This window comes from Malaya genurostris, chromosome 1 (assembly GCF_030247185.1).
Source record: "Malaya genurostris strain Urasoe2022 chromosome 1, Malgen_1.1, whole genome shotgun sequence".
NCBI classification, from domain to species: Eukaryota; Metazoa; Arthropoda; class Insecta; order Diptera; family Culicidae; genus Malaya; species Malaya genurostris.
In genome coordinates, this window is record NC_080570.1 from 74483592 (window position 1) to 74498425 (window position 14834).

Sequence of the window (14834 nt, forward strand, 5' to 3'; positions counted from 1 at the left end):
GCAAATTGAGAGCCAAACTTGTAAAGGTAAACTACAAGTGTTACTACTGTTTAAATCTGCGCTGTTAATTAGAGTCAATATTCTTTCTGAAACCACTTGTTTCATTCATTGATTGAACTTGACACGAATCTCGATATCGTTGATGTTTTACTGCGACTTTGCAACTATTTTTATACATGCTATACAAATTTGAGGGGTATTCCCCGATGCATCAATTGATGAAGTAAAGCGGACGTAACAATCAGTAGAGTATAGTTGTGGTTTTTGATATTTTTATACATGGTAGACCGGGGTAAGTGGAAACTGATCTGCCAATTGTATATATTTAATTGTTCTTAATGCATAACATTTCGACGTGAAAAAAATTAAATGCAATCCGATTTGGTGATTGATGGAGAACTACTGACAGCATTTATGTATCATGGCTGTGTTATATAGAAAGTGGAGCTCATACACGAAGGGTTTTCCGAACACCGTTTGAATTTACCCCGGTATACCGAGGTTTTTCGTAGTTATCTTACACGACTATTTGCGGGATGTTGAGCGCTAAATTTAGGAAGGCAACATGGTACAGCGTAAATTCTTTTCGCGACTCGGGTGGTTACTGTGCTGCTCATTCAAGAATTTTCGATATAGCTTCCGTGTTTACATGTGAACCTGACCGAACGAAAGGTTAACACGTTCCTACAGAAATAGTGCTTTCTTACAGAAATTTTCTACCACGCGAATAGTCATTTCGTGGTGCGTAATTTTTTGAATGTACGTTTTGAGGAACTTTTGCAGCGAGTATTTATAGGAAAACTCATTTCCTACATCCTACATCCTTGCTACACTCAAAAATGCGTGCCAAATTGGATTTATATGTTGAAATCCCTACATGGATTAATGTCATGGCACCACTAGCGGATGAATGTATGTGTTTTCAGCAAGTTGAACTGATTCCGTTCACAGTTTGCTAGCATTGATTGTAACTTGACACAACATCTGCCGTTACCGTAATAATACTGATAACAGCGACGATGATTGTAGTCATAGCAAAGAGAAAGAGTCAATCAACATACAATGCACATGGCCTCGTGTAGGTGAAATAGTTTTTACTTTGTGAGACTTCAATGAACTTTCATTATCGCACCCATTCGACGTGTTTCGCGTATTGGTAGTGAGGGCATGTGTATTTATAGTAAATCGGTTGCTTAGCCACTCTGTACAGAGATTTTTTTGTACACTGATTATATTCTGAAAATACATTATTGATCTGAAAGAGAATCTTACTTAGTCGGACCATGAGACTGAGTGCGGAGCTCAATTTAAAAATTTTTCTCTCTTGTGGTCATACGATGTTGCGAAATAATTGTGAGTTCAATTTCAAAGTGATCGGTATGGCCAAAGAGGATATTTTCGTGCAAAAACTAGCAAGTCCTTTAAATTAGGTCAATTTATTACTAAAGAATTGTTTTTTTTTAATTCACGCTGCCCACCTGGGTTTGATTCCCGACCCCGCACATAAGGACAAAAAGTCAGTTTAACCTGTGCTGTGTCAAAGACACCACTCTTCAAAACAATTCTCATTTCTAGTTATAAAACTACAAGGATCAGCCCCACGGGGTTGTTCGAGCCATTGATGTGGAACAAGACAACCAAAATTTCTAATGATCGACATATTAAATCAAACAGTTCAATCAATCGTCACACTTTTGAATCAACAATTGCACGAGAGTCTGCTTATATTGATCTTTATTAAGAACCAACACCGAACACGCGAACCTAGAATATAGACTCTGTTTGTCTTGATTTGTATTTGTTTTGTAGCCGACGAAATAACATCAATAGCTCGAATGTACGCAATTATATCTTTCTACATACTTGCGAGACGGATTTCGATATTTAAGCTTCTCTTAGTCAAGCTTGTGTTCAAGTTTTGCTTGCACGCAGCGATCAAAGCGGTGCTGTCCCATTGATATATCGCTTACTCCTTCAAAACCGTCGTCTAAGTTAGGGAAATCCAGTATTCCGGAAATTTTTGGCAGTCAAAATAGGACACTGCTAGCTGTTAATCAACGGTTCAATGATATATAATTGAAAATACAAGGCTATGTATATTCAAATCTGTAAGTAAGTGTTCAAACGCTGGCCACATTTTTACTTGTATTTGCCCTTGAATTTCTAATTTGCACCTCTATATAGAAAACAAAGATGTGTTCCACATCAAATGCTTAGAACTTTATATGTTGACGAATGTTGCCTGAGAGATAACATGATAAATATTTTATCAAATCATCTAGGTCTAAGGTACATTAATACACTTTTCCAAGAAAACCGTCTTACCAAATCTGCATATATTAAAAACTCGCCCAAAACATGAAATGTACGTCTTTTTTTAGCTTTCAAATATGCGATCCGAAAAACAATCTTATATTTTATTTAATAAAAAAAGGTAAAAATTCATGAATCAAAAAAAATTTCAAACCTGTACTTAATTTCGTTCTTGTTTCCTTTCTCATATAGAAAGGCTATACAATCACTGTGAAAACCGACTTGTGAACCGCGGCCCGGAGGGTCGAATGTCATATACCATTCGACTCAGCTCGACGAACTGAGCAAATGTATGTGTGTGTATGTGACAAATAATGTCACTCGATTTTCGCAGAGATGGCTGAACCGATTTTCACAAACTCAGATTCGAATGAAAGGTGTTATGGTCCCATAGATCGCTATTGAATTTTATCCAGATCCGACTTCAGGTTCCAGAATTACAATGTAATATGTGCAAATCTATGATAAAATGCGCATTCAATTTTCTCGGAAATTGCTCAAACGATTTTTATAAGCTAAGATGCAAATGAAAGGTCCTAAAATTATTTAAAAAGTCCCCGAACAGTTGATCCAGATCCGACTTCCGGTTCCGGTATTACAGTGCAATTCGTGAAAATTTTCAATTTCATGAGTATTTTTTCACAAGCGATGGCGAAACGAGGTACAAATTTTTATAAAATTTACTTGTAAATTCATCTAGTTGGTAGACCTTGTTAGTTGGTGGATATATAAATCTGCTTTGAGACTACTAGTGCCCTGCTTCCGCTTCCGAACGCACCGGTAATAGTGAAGAAAAGTTCCAAAAACGGAACTCACTTCGATTTTTCAGCAATGGTTAAACCGATTTTCACAAATCATGATTCAATTAAAGCTCTAAGTGTCTTAAAAGATACTGTGAAATTTCATCCAGATCCGACTTCCAGTTCCGAAATTATAGGGCAATAAGTATCAAAATTTTCAAGCTGTCATACAAAATGAAGCTCCAAATCGTCCATAACTGGGAAAATTCTGTCACGAGACCATTCGATTTGCATGAAACTAGCATTTTAAGCAGTTCGTTTTTCAAGTAATTATAATTAAGCAGCTTCTTGAATACATTGTTTAGCTTCTATACAGCATGAAATTTCATGCAGAACTTTCAAGTTGTCAAAAGTACCACGCGTACTCTTAAGCAGCGAAAAAATTCACGCGGAACTTGTTCTGTACTTTCAAGTTCTCAAAAGTTCTGCGTATACTTTTAGGCGGTAAGAAAATGGATTATTTCAGTAGTTGTGGAACTTTTGGTTTTGGCAATTTACGAACAAAACCAATATTTTGCTTCTTCTAAGTCGATGGACAATCGAGTAGTAAAAATCGGAAGAAACGAACTCTTATAAAGTTTTCCTGAAAATAAATAACAGTTTTTGTGATAAAAAATAATCGTTTCCGTTTGTTTGTACAATTGTTGTCGTGGTCTGAACACAAAGAAAGTTTTTTGTTTCCACATCAATCAAAAGAAATAAAACAAAAGTTAGTCTCTGAGAATAATAAGTGACATTGTTTGATCTTGTCAAATTTGATACACGTATTTGCACGGTGCTTTCATGTTTGAAAATATCGAAATGCTATGTAATCAATTTTAATGACGGGTTAATGCAGTGCTTGACATTATAAACGATCACGTATGACTATCAAAAACCATTAATAAAACTGGTGCTATTTGTTTTCGATTGTAGAATTTAGTTACTTAATTACATTGTTTTGTTATAAGCATCTTGTCAAAATTATTGGTTCATAATGGGCAGCTCAGTTCATTCAAGATCGATTGACTGCAAAACCTGACCAGTATGCAAATTAAAAAACCGACGTCTTTTAATCGTGTTGCGACTTGCAATTGCTTGTATATCATTTGATATAAGAAACTGAAACCATTAGGGCGCTTCAACATTTGTAATGTGCAGTATCGGAATGATTCAAAAGTTCAAACTTTAGTAACATACAGCTTTTCAGTTTTTGTTAAGAATATCGTCGTTACATTTATAAGTTGATTAGTCGTATTAATATATATGATTTATTGTACGCGAACGGCTTTTTTTTTTCAACACGAATGTTGCAGCACCTTACTATCGAACGATGATACCAGACAGGGAAACTAATCAGTCCCCAGCCACGACATTGTCGACCGGTATCGCGACCTTGAAATAGCGGAATGTAAACAAACAGAGTTTTATTTATTTTTATACTGTAATATGTGCATCGTTTATTTAATGAATATCTTCTATTATTTTTCCGCAGAATCATGGATTGAGTTATCGTCAAACACAAACACATGTCCCAAAAGTCCCGACCGGACAACTCCATTGCCCTTCACCTCAGTGGAAGAGTACCTAAGACTGTTGCGAGAAGCTCAACGGGAATCGAAGGAATCGAGTCGAGTTGCTTCGTTGACCAGCTCGCGACGGGACTCTCCTCGTGGCAGTCCAAAATCACCGCCCAATAGTCCCAACACAGAACTGGCCACCACGGAAGAGGAGCTCAAAGGAGTCTATATCAACTATCTCAATAGGGTGAGTTGGTTGGTTGGTGATTTTATGATCATATGCATGTTGACCTTGGCAATTTTCCGGTTGTTGTCGGCTGTGGTTGGTGAATGGAATATATTATCATTTTAATAACAATGTTTACAGCCAGCAGCTTTAGTAAAAGATACATCAATTCACACACATTCATCGTTAGTTGGTGTGCCTTTCCAACTATTGTAATAATGCAGCTTCATCGTTGAATTGAGCTCTTTGGATGTGATGAGCTGGAATATGTTTACATATTTCAAATGCGGAATAGATTTAGTGAATAAAAAGTTTGCTAATTATAGACTGCAAAATTTTCCATTGGGAGTGAAACATTGGTTGGTCAAATAAAATTCTAAATGTTTTATTACCAATCAGTTATTCAATTTACATAGCGAATATTGTCTGCTACATGATGTAATTGAAGTTATAAAACATACATTCTAATCTAGAAACACGGTTGCTGTTATTGTTTGTAGCAGTGCACAGTGGTTCAAAAGCGCAATTTCACGCTCTTAATTAATAACTCATAGGAACGTGGTTTTATAGGTACAGTATCTTCAGCAAAGTTGTTCAGAATGATAGACGCCATCTTTTGGTAAGTTTTATTTATGTGATTAATTCCCCTAAAAGTGAGATAAAAATATTATTTTAGTTCAGAGAAAACATAGGGGCTAAGTTACTTCGACAAAGTTGTTCAGAAGGTTATTTCAAACAAATTTGCTGAAGATACTATTCCCGTAACTTGAGTGTAATTCATGATATAATGTATTTTCTGAAAAGGGTGTCCTAAAACCAGTTTTTGTATGAAAACACATATATTATCAATTTATATGAGTTTTTCATGTTCTACAAAGTTTTTCATCATTAAAAACTACACAACTTTCTCTAACATACTATGTTGCTATCATTTCAGTTTAATGAAATAGAGCCATTTTTCATGGTTTTTATTACAAAATTTCAACTTGTCTATCATCAAAAGGCGCAAAAAGGTGCAGATGAGACTACTTACATATTAAACTACTTGACAAGAGCTTTCATACCGTGGTTGAATTACTCGTCTGCGATCGTCTGCAGGCGAGATATGTTCTTTTCAAATAAGCTTGTTCTTGACATTTGCAATGATAAAGTGCACTTCATGTCATATCAGACTTCAGTATATATTCATTATTATGGTACTTGCCACAAAATATGATTTTTTTTGCACATCTAAGTTTATAAATTGAATAGTTTGGTAACTGTTTTGTCACGATTTTTAACAAAAGCAATCATTATATCGAATTAAGTTATATCATTTTTTGGTAGAGATAAGTATGATCAAAACTCATTTTTAGTTATTTGTATTTATTTTATGATAGCTGACAATGTTCTTAACCAGCTGAAATACTCTTAGCATCATCCGACAGATCCTTCTTGGACTGTTTTGTCCATTCACGAATATTTGTAACCAATGGATCTGATGAAACTAATAACAAATTCCTGGGATCCCGACTCGAAAGTGATATGTATTGCTTGCGTGTATAATACTCTCGAAATCTGTATGAAAGAAACTTCTTAATTATTGAGAACAGTACAATATAGCACGCGTTTATCGATCTTCACTTCAATTGATGAATGGAGGACATTTGTCCGCAGAGATTTTCTATAGAAAAACTTACCAAAAAATGACATAACGTAATTCGAAATGATGATTGCCTTTTTTCAAAGCCGTGGCTTCTTATCTCACTTTCAGAAAACGTCTGGTATGATTACTAAACTTTTCTATTTGTAGACTTCGATGTCCATAAAAATCATTTATTGTGAGAGTTACCATGGTAACGAATATATACTGAAGTCTGATCTGATATGCAATGAACCTTATCATTGCAAATGTCAAGGACAAGCATATTTGAAAAGAACATATCTCGCCTGCAGACGATCGCAGACGAGTAATTCAACCACGGTATGAAAGCTCTTGTCAAGTAGTTTAATATGTAAGTAGTCTCATCTGCACCTTTCTGCGCCTTTTGATGATAGACAAGTTGAAATTTTGTTATAAAAACCATGAAAAATGGTTCTATTTCATTAAACTGAAATGATAGCAGCATAGTATGTTTGAGAAAGTTGTGTAGTTTTTAATGATGAAAAACTTTGTAGAACATGAAAAACTCATATAAATTGATAATATATGTGTTTTCATACAAAAACTGGTTTTAGGACACCCTTTTCAGAAAATACATTATATCATGAATTACACTCAAGTTACGGGAATAGTATCTTCAGCAAATTTGTTTGAAATAACCTTCTGAACAACTTTGTCGAAGTAACTTAGCCCCTATGTTTTCTCTGAACTAAAATAATATTTTTATCTCACTTTTAGGGGGATTAATCACATAAATAAAACTTACCAAAAGATGGCGTCTATCATTCTGAACAACTTTGCTGAAGACGCTGTACCTAAAAAACCACGTTCCTATGAGTTATTAATTAAGAGCGTGAAATTGCGCTTTTGAACCACTGTGCAGTGCTCGCCTCATATTTCTGTTCTAAAGTCAATTAATACTATAGCACAAAATCGGAACATACACTACAACTCGTTTATTAACCCCTTCGCTGTTAATCAACCTACAGCTTGCATCATAATGTTTACATTTCTTGTTTACAATTCATTCTCAAGTTTTTTTCGCAGTGGAATGAGGTTAACCACACACCCGAAATATACTAGTTAGCTGGTTTCTATCTCATAGCATTTCAATTGCTTAGCGATAGAAAGTTTTTGGATTGAGTTGGACAATATATTGAATAAATGATCAACATATCACACTTTGCTTAGGTTGAATTTAATTATGAATCATTTACCGTAATGAACGAGGAAAAATTATATGTCGCTTTCTTTGGCTATATATCTCTAAAAATCAAAATGCTGTTCATTCAAAATATTTCATTTAAGTCATAGTTCAACTTAGTTTTTTATACAAAATCAAAGTCGTGGTTTAGTATTTTTTTAACAAATAAGTTCAAACCCAATGATATAATTATTTGGTATATTTTTGACAACTGATGGTTAGCATTTGATGTAATAATATGTTGAATGTGAGCAGTCGTTGTTGAACAATCATATGTATTGGCTCCTGAAACTGTATTTTTGATATCTGAAGTTGTTTTGAATTTAGTAGTCTTTGCCAACGCTTCATTTAAATAGCTCTGTGTAAGACTAAAGAAGTTAGTTCCGTTTTCAGAAATTTTGATCACTATTCGCGATTGCGATTTATTGCGCTATTTCGCAGCATGATTCTAAATTCTGGTTTGTAATTTCAAACACACTTGAAATTTTTCGTCCACTATTTCCGGTACTTCCGAAACCAGGAACTAAAAACCGATACAGCCGAAATTGATCCGTTTGACGAGCAACCAAAACGAAATTAAATTTGAAATAATTTGGGCCAAATTTAGAATAATGTTTCCATATATAGCGTCATCGTTCTAAATGATGGTATGAGATTTTAAACAAACTTCATCCTGTAATTCCGGAACCGCAATTTGGATCTGGATAATATTCAATGACGTTCTATGGAAAGGTAATACCTTTTATATCAATCTTAGTTTGTAAAAATCGATTCAGTCGTCTCCGAGAAAATCAAGTCATATTCGGGAAAAATCAAGTGCATACGAACTGATTCGAGTGGTATATGACACTCGTCCCTCCAGACCGCAGTTCACAGCTCGGTTTTTATTTATTCATTTATTTAATCAACAGACAAATTAGAGTCCTAATGATCCTTTCTAAGAATATTTAAAAAATTTTCTCTTATTCGGCTGCAGGAAAAAATGAAAATCGAATCCCGTAGAAACACCGTTGAAGGTTCGTTGCAAACCAATTACGGCACCGTTGATTCCGTAGTTAGTACGACGTAGAGGAGGTTGTTGTTGCGGAGAGCTCTGGAGCGAACATTGATGTTGATTTGACTAAGAAGTGCTGGGCAATCGATATTGTTCGTCAAGACATCGGCAATCAGCATTGCACGGAACAGGTCACGACGCACTTGCAAAGTATCGAACCCGATAAGCATCCCACGGCTTTCGTAGCTCGGCTGCTGATGAGGGTTGTTCCGGGGCAATTTGCGAAGAGCGAAACTAACGAAACGTCGTTGGATTGACTCAATTCTGAGAACACCGTTAACATAGTGAGGGTTCCATATCACCGAGAAGTATTCGAGTGTTGAGCGAACAAGTGAGCAGTAGAGCGACTTCAAACAGTATATATCTGAGAAGCGCTTAGCAGTTCTCATAACAAATCCCAAACAACGAGAAGCCTTCGTAACTGTGTACCCAATATGCTGCTTGTAATTCATTTGTTCGTTTAAATAAACTCCAAGATCCTTGACACAAGTGACTCTTTCAATCGCTGCATCATGGAGGCAATAATTAAACCGCAAAGGGTCTTTCTTACGAGTGAATGTGATAATAGAGCATTTGCTAATGTTTAAAGTCATTCGGTTGATCTCGCACCACCTTGAAATAATGATGAGCTATCACTCAAACTGAGCTTCACACATACCTGCTCAACGTTGTTGTCAGAAACGTTTCGTAAAAGTTGTACTTTCAAACGACGACGAATAGCAACAAGAACTCCACCACCGATGATTTTGTTACTATTGCGGGAGCTGCGATCGGTTCGAAATACTTCGTAGTTGCTATCGAATGCTTGTATGGACAGCGTATTTTCGGTCAGCCAAGTTTCTGTTAATGCGATGATATCAAAACACTCGTCCGAACAGGCTAGTCGGTAGTTTTCCAAGCATGACTTCATACCGACAGCGTTCTGATAATATACTTCAATTTGTAAAAGGTTTCGAAGAGCAGGTAGTCTATGTAAGTTGGAGCTGGAAACAGAGAGGCAGTCAATTGTTGAATTGTGCAAGTTGCTAGTATACAAACTCGCGAAAGTAAATTCCTTGTGGCCACGTTGCGGGATTTAAAGCGACGGACTCCAACCCTCGATCAAGACCGACTTTGAACGAGACAAAAGTCATGATGCACCTTTGACAATGAATTTAACAACAACCGGGTCCTGTGCTAGTCCGAGATTGGCTCGTACCATGGCAGAAATCTCGTTATTCGTGACATCAGGTCGAATACGGGACAAATAAAATAAAGCCAAAACTTATCAGTCGATTGTTTTCACCGTGATGGCATATTCCTTCTATACGAGAAAGGCAAAACATAAGGAAGAACTGTTCATCTTATGAAGCGGTCCAGTCATTTTCATAGCAAGTGCGTGAGACATCGATGAAAACAAATGATAGTCGGAAGAGGTCAAGTCTGGGGAGTATGGTTGTTGGGGTGAAAATTCTTAGAAATGAAGACCTTTTTTGACCGCTTTTGCTGTCTGTACTGACAAGTGACTTACTCATGTCTTGTGGAGCATACTGGCTATTTGATTGAATTTCATCATTTACTGTCGGTAGTGATAAATATTTACAGTTTCGTCTGGTTTTGAAAGCAGTAGTAGTACAAGACACTTTTTTGATTCTATTCCTGGGTCGACCTAAGGGTGCGCTAAGGATCCTCAAAGTGAATCTATTTCTCATCTTCCATCACGATCCGGTGCTAAAAACCTTTTTTTCCTGCCGGGAAAGCAAAATTTCGCTCTCTCATTCATCTCATGAGGAATCTTTTTTCCTACCTTCTGAATTTTGATCATGACGTGTAGATGATCGGAACTAGTTTCGAAGCTAGTGTTCAACGTCTCTGCAATTTCTGTTTGAGTTTTGGTATTGGCTTTATTCAATAACCCGATCAGATGCACATAACAAAATCATTACACATTTTGAGATAATTAACAAATGAAAACAGTTGAAAGTTAAAACTTATGATAACAATATCAAAAAACTAAAAGAAAAAACCAGATCAATAAACAAATTATTCATTTAATAAAAAAAATTTACAATTTATGGTTGGAACAATGCTGAAAATTGGCTGTGATATAGTTTTCTAAAACCTATTCTATTTTATACATTAATTAACAATATCAATCATAAAAATAACATTATTAAGGACTGTTCGTTATTCTATCTAATTAATCACAACTATTGTTATAAATTTCTTCTTTCGGACTTCTGTATATATATCAAATTCAAAAATAATTGTGATACAAACGTTTCATAATCTGTTACGATTTTGATATTGCTAGAGTGATTTTTGTTATTTTAACAGCTTACCAGTCAAAAATATTTCTAAATTTGTTTCAAAATATTTTTAAAATAAATTATTTCAGTGTTTATAATTCAGTTATTACCACCTGATCGGGAATGCTTATAATTCAGTACCTTCATTTTTTTTAGTTGGCTTGTGCGTTCTTTGTTTTTCACACTGAAACCATCACCATCGTTTTACCCAACTCACAAGCCGCGAGGGATAGAGCATGTTCTCCGTAAACTTCAGTAAGAATTCGATGAGATTCAGCAGGAGTCTTATTCAAAACAAAATAATGAATCAACGCTTCCCACAAATGCTCTCTACTAGAAAAGAATTTCGACACTTTCCGTTCAAAGCTAAGCTTGTGAAAATCTGTTTAGCCATTTTTTAAAACATAACTGCTCACTATTTCCGTTTTCTTGCAAATTTTGTGATAACCGGTGCGATCATCTCTGAGAAAAGTGAGTGAACCCTCTGGTGTTTTCGATAACAGAAGTTGGATTCGATCAACATTCAATAGTAAACTATGAGATCATGAGACATTTCATATGAATCTGAATTAGTGACAATAGGCCCAACCGTCTCCAAGAAAAGTGCACATTTTTGTCACAAACATATACAAACAGACCAACATTTTGTGATCTCGATAAATTGTGTTGGATGGTGCATGACATTCATTCTTCTGGGCCTTGGTTCATAAGCCGGTTTCAGACTGGAAAAAATTAAGGAAATTCACATGACATGTAAATCAATAATACTATGAAAAAGAGATTCGTTAAATCGAATGCATTGTATTCATTTTGCAATGAATAAGAGTGTGGAGTATTTGGAGCATAAATTTAAATGTTATTTTTGGCTTTTGATCCAATAGTCATCTCATTACTAGACTCGCCATAATATTTTGTGGATTACTCAACGAATTGTGATAAAATCTCGAATTTTTATTTTCATCTTACCGTTAGGGTCAATAGATCGAATAGAGACAGCACTCTAACTTATGGTTCTAGTGTATAAACTGAATAGTGAAGCTGACATGAATGGGCGCATATTTAACCTATTTGCTCACATCCTCATAATTCATTCTATACACGTTGCTGCGATCCAATGTCGCATAAAAATACAAAACTGACAACAGAGAAAATGAAATTGACAAAATGAAACATCGAAATCATTTGTGATTATCGAAGGATGCATGGGGCGTAAAGATATATTACATTTCATCATGTCTTTTGTTTCACTTAATGTGATATGGTGCTACCTCATCTACCGATTGTTTCAGTCCTATCTCGCTCACCAATTCATCAAAAGCGCACGCGTTTTCCCCAATAGTAATAAATCGATACAAAAAAAATCATATATTTCTCTTCATTTGTAGGAGGGCAAAACTACAGCTCAGAAAGATAACGATTGGATTTGGGAATGGAGCAGTCGGCCGGATCAACTGCAATCCACGTAAGCAACACAATGCATTCGAAAATTTATATATCGTGAATCTGATCGTATCTTTTCTTCCACAGCAACTGGAAATTCGAACATTCTAAACAAGGAAATCGCAGAGGACAGCAAGGATATTCTATGAGGTTGGCTCGAGTAGGCAAAAACTCACTTTTTTCTCGTGAAGTTCTCTATTCGCTTGTTCTTACCAATGTATTATCCTTGATTCTAGGGGCCGGAATTGGGTATGCATTGAAACGTAAATATATCTTTGTATATTCATTTAGAATTCTTTTGGTTTCTTCTAGCGCCTGGTTACACAAACGAGGACTTCTGTTCACTAGGATTTCAATCGAATAATCTGATAGCATTGCTGGATAATCTCAGATTGCATTGTTCTGAGTTACAGAAATACCAACGTACGAAAACAGTTCACAATCCAAAGTTACCCTTCCTCATTAGGTGGTGTAACAAGTAATTGAGTAATGGTTCCAGAACCTTATGTCACAGACTACAGATTTTCCTAAACAGAGCAACATAATTATGTATGCAAAACTTTACGGCATCTGGATTTATCTTAATAAACCTGTTGGCATTTTTGACTGCTAGAAAACTTAAACGGGAACTCAGGAAAAAGATCGATCAGTAAATTAAAGTAAAAAAGTGCAGTTGTAATGATTTGTAGAAAACGAAATCAAATACTTAGATCGGTTGATTTGTATAAATTTTCAGTTAGAATTCGTTTAGAACTTTGCATAGATATCCATACAAATTCCAATTGACTGCATATTGTTGCTGTTGTAAAAGCCTTATTTTGTGATTGATTATGTTATTTTATTATCGTTGTATTGCATGTTGAACGTGTGGGTATTATGTCATAGCTAGACCACAGAGAGCTGCCACTCAAATCTTGACAAGAGCTGTCTAAAGGCTTATTAGTTATCTATGGGCTCTCATTCAGGGTAGTCGCGTGTTGATGCTGCCTTTTCTAATGTACAGCCAAAGTGTTACATATGAAAGTCTTGACTTGAACATATGTTTTCTGTGGCTAGGTAAACCGATGATCCGAAGAGTCAGCTTAAAGTGATAATATTAAATCCAGAATTAATTTGCTATAAATTGATATATAGCATTTTCCATGGGATTGCTGCTCATTTCGCTTCATTTATTTCTGTGACAACGTTCTGCAAACTCTTCGGTAGTACAAGTTACTGTAAACGAATCACTGCATAGCTTTTGCTAAAACATAACACAAAGTGTATCTTCGGATTATCGGGGCTATGAATGGAATTTTTTCTGACAATTACACACACGTCATTTTGATGAATCATGCGGTTTTTAACAGTTAAACTAGAAGTGAACTTGCATTTTTGCAAATAGGTGTGTAAATGCAACATAGGCCAATTCATAAATGCTGATTTCAGTTTCCACGATTGGAATGCCAATAAAAAAAAACAATTGATGAAGATTCTAAGAAAAGATTCAACATTCGTTTTCAAACAGAGAGTTTTATATTATTGTAACGATCTAACTCAATGCTAGTAAATAATTTATGTATTTATCATTTTATTTTATAATCAGCTATTCCATTGTTATATGAAATATTTTATAATATGATACACAGAATATAGATCATATCAATAGTTTTATATGCGAAGTTCTTATAAAACACCTTTTATATCTAAAATTATTTCATCACAAAGGTAAAACGCAACTAATCCAACATTCAAAATAACTCTCTGATGTTCGGTGCGCTATCTATTAGAATTGTGTTTAACCACTTCAAGCTTTCCATGTTTTAAGCGCTTACAATCAATCTATCATATACTGTACGAAAGTTGAGATGTTTGGAAATGGAATGAATACTTCTGCACTTTAGAAAGTAAATCTTTTCTTAGCTGAACAACTTTGTCATAGTAGGATAAGAATATAATCTGAATTCAATGTCTTATTGGCTTTTCTGTAATCGGTAACGAACAGTATATATAACATATATAATTTATAATTTTTAACCAAAACAATAAACTATGGATCTTTTTGTATTAGTCTTTAAAATGAAAACAATAAAAATATTCACAAATTGATGCAACCATACGACTACTAAATGTCTTTATATATTTAGTCTATACGCAGTTAGTAGTACCATTATACAAGGAAATTGTCTTAACTGACAATATATTACCATACTTATAGCTTAGCACTTTTCTTCCGTCAGTTGTACTTGAGTTTAGATATTCACCCAAAAATTTTCGTCATATGTCTGATGTACAAGGTACTTTATAACGACCAACTTATATGAATATATGAATATAATAATATGAATATAATTATGGTACATTATTCCATTCAAAATTATACCAAACA

General features: G+C 35.0%; 1 protein-coding gene across 3 annotated transcripts in view; it reads left to right on the forward strand.

The window, feature by feature from the left end:
• LOC131440499 (BCL2/adenovirus E1B 19 kDa protein-interacting protein 3) overlaps window positions 1-14495 on the forward strand; it is a 34787-nt gene extending 20292 nt beyond the window's left edge. For all 3 annotated transcript variants that reach the window (XM_058611821.1, XM_058611819.1, XM_058611820.1), the window contains exons 3-6: window positions 4588-4859; window positions 12412-12488; window positions 12554-12715; window positions 12779-14495. In XM_058611821.1, the coding sequence (XP_058467804.1) occupies window positions 4588-4859; window positions 12412-12488; window positions 12554-12715; window positions 12779-12830 (563 nt within the window). In that variant the 3' untranslated portion in view covers window positions 12831-14495. The remainder of the gene's footprint in view (window positions 1-4587; window positions 4860-12411; window positions 12489-12553; window positions 12716-12778) is intronic.
• Window positions 14496-14834: the final 339 nt, after the last annotated feature.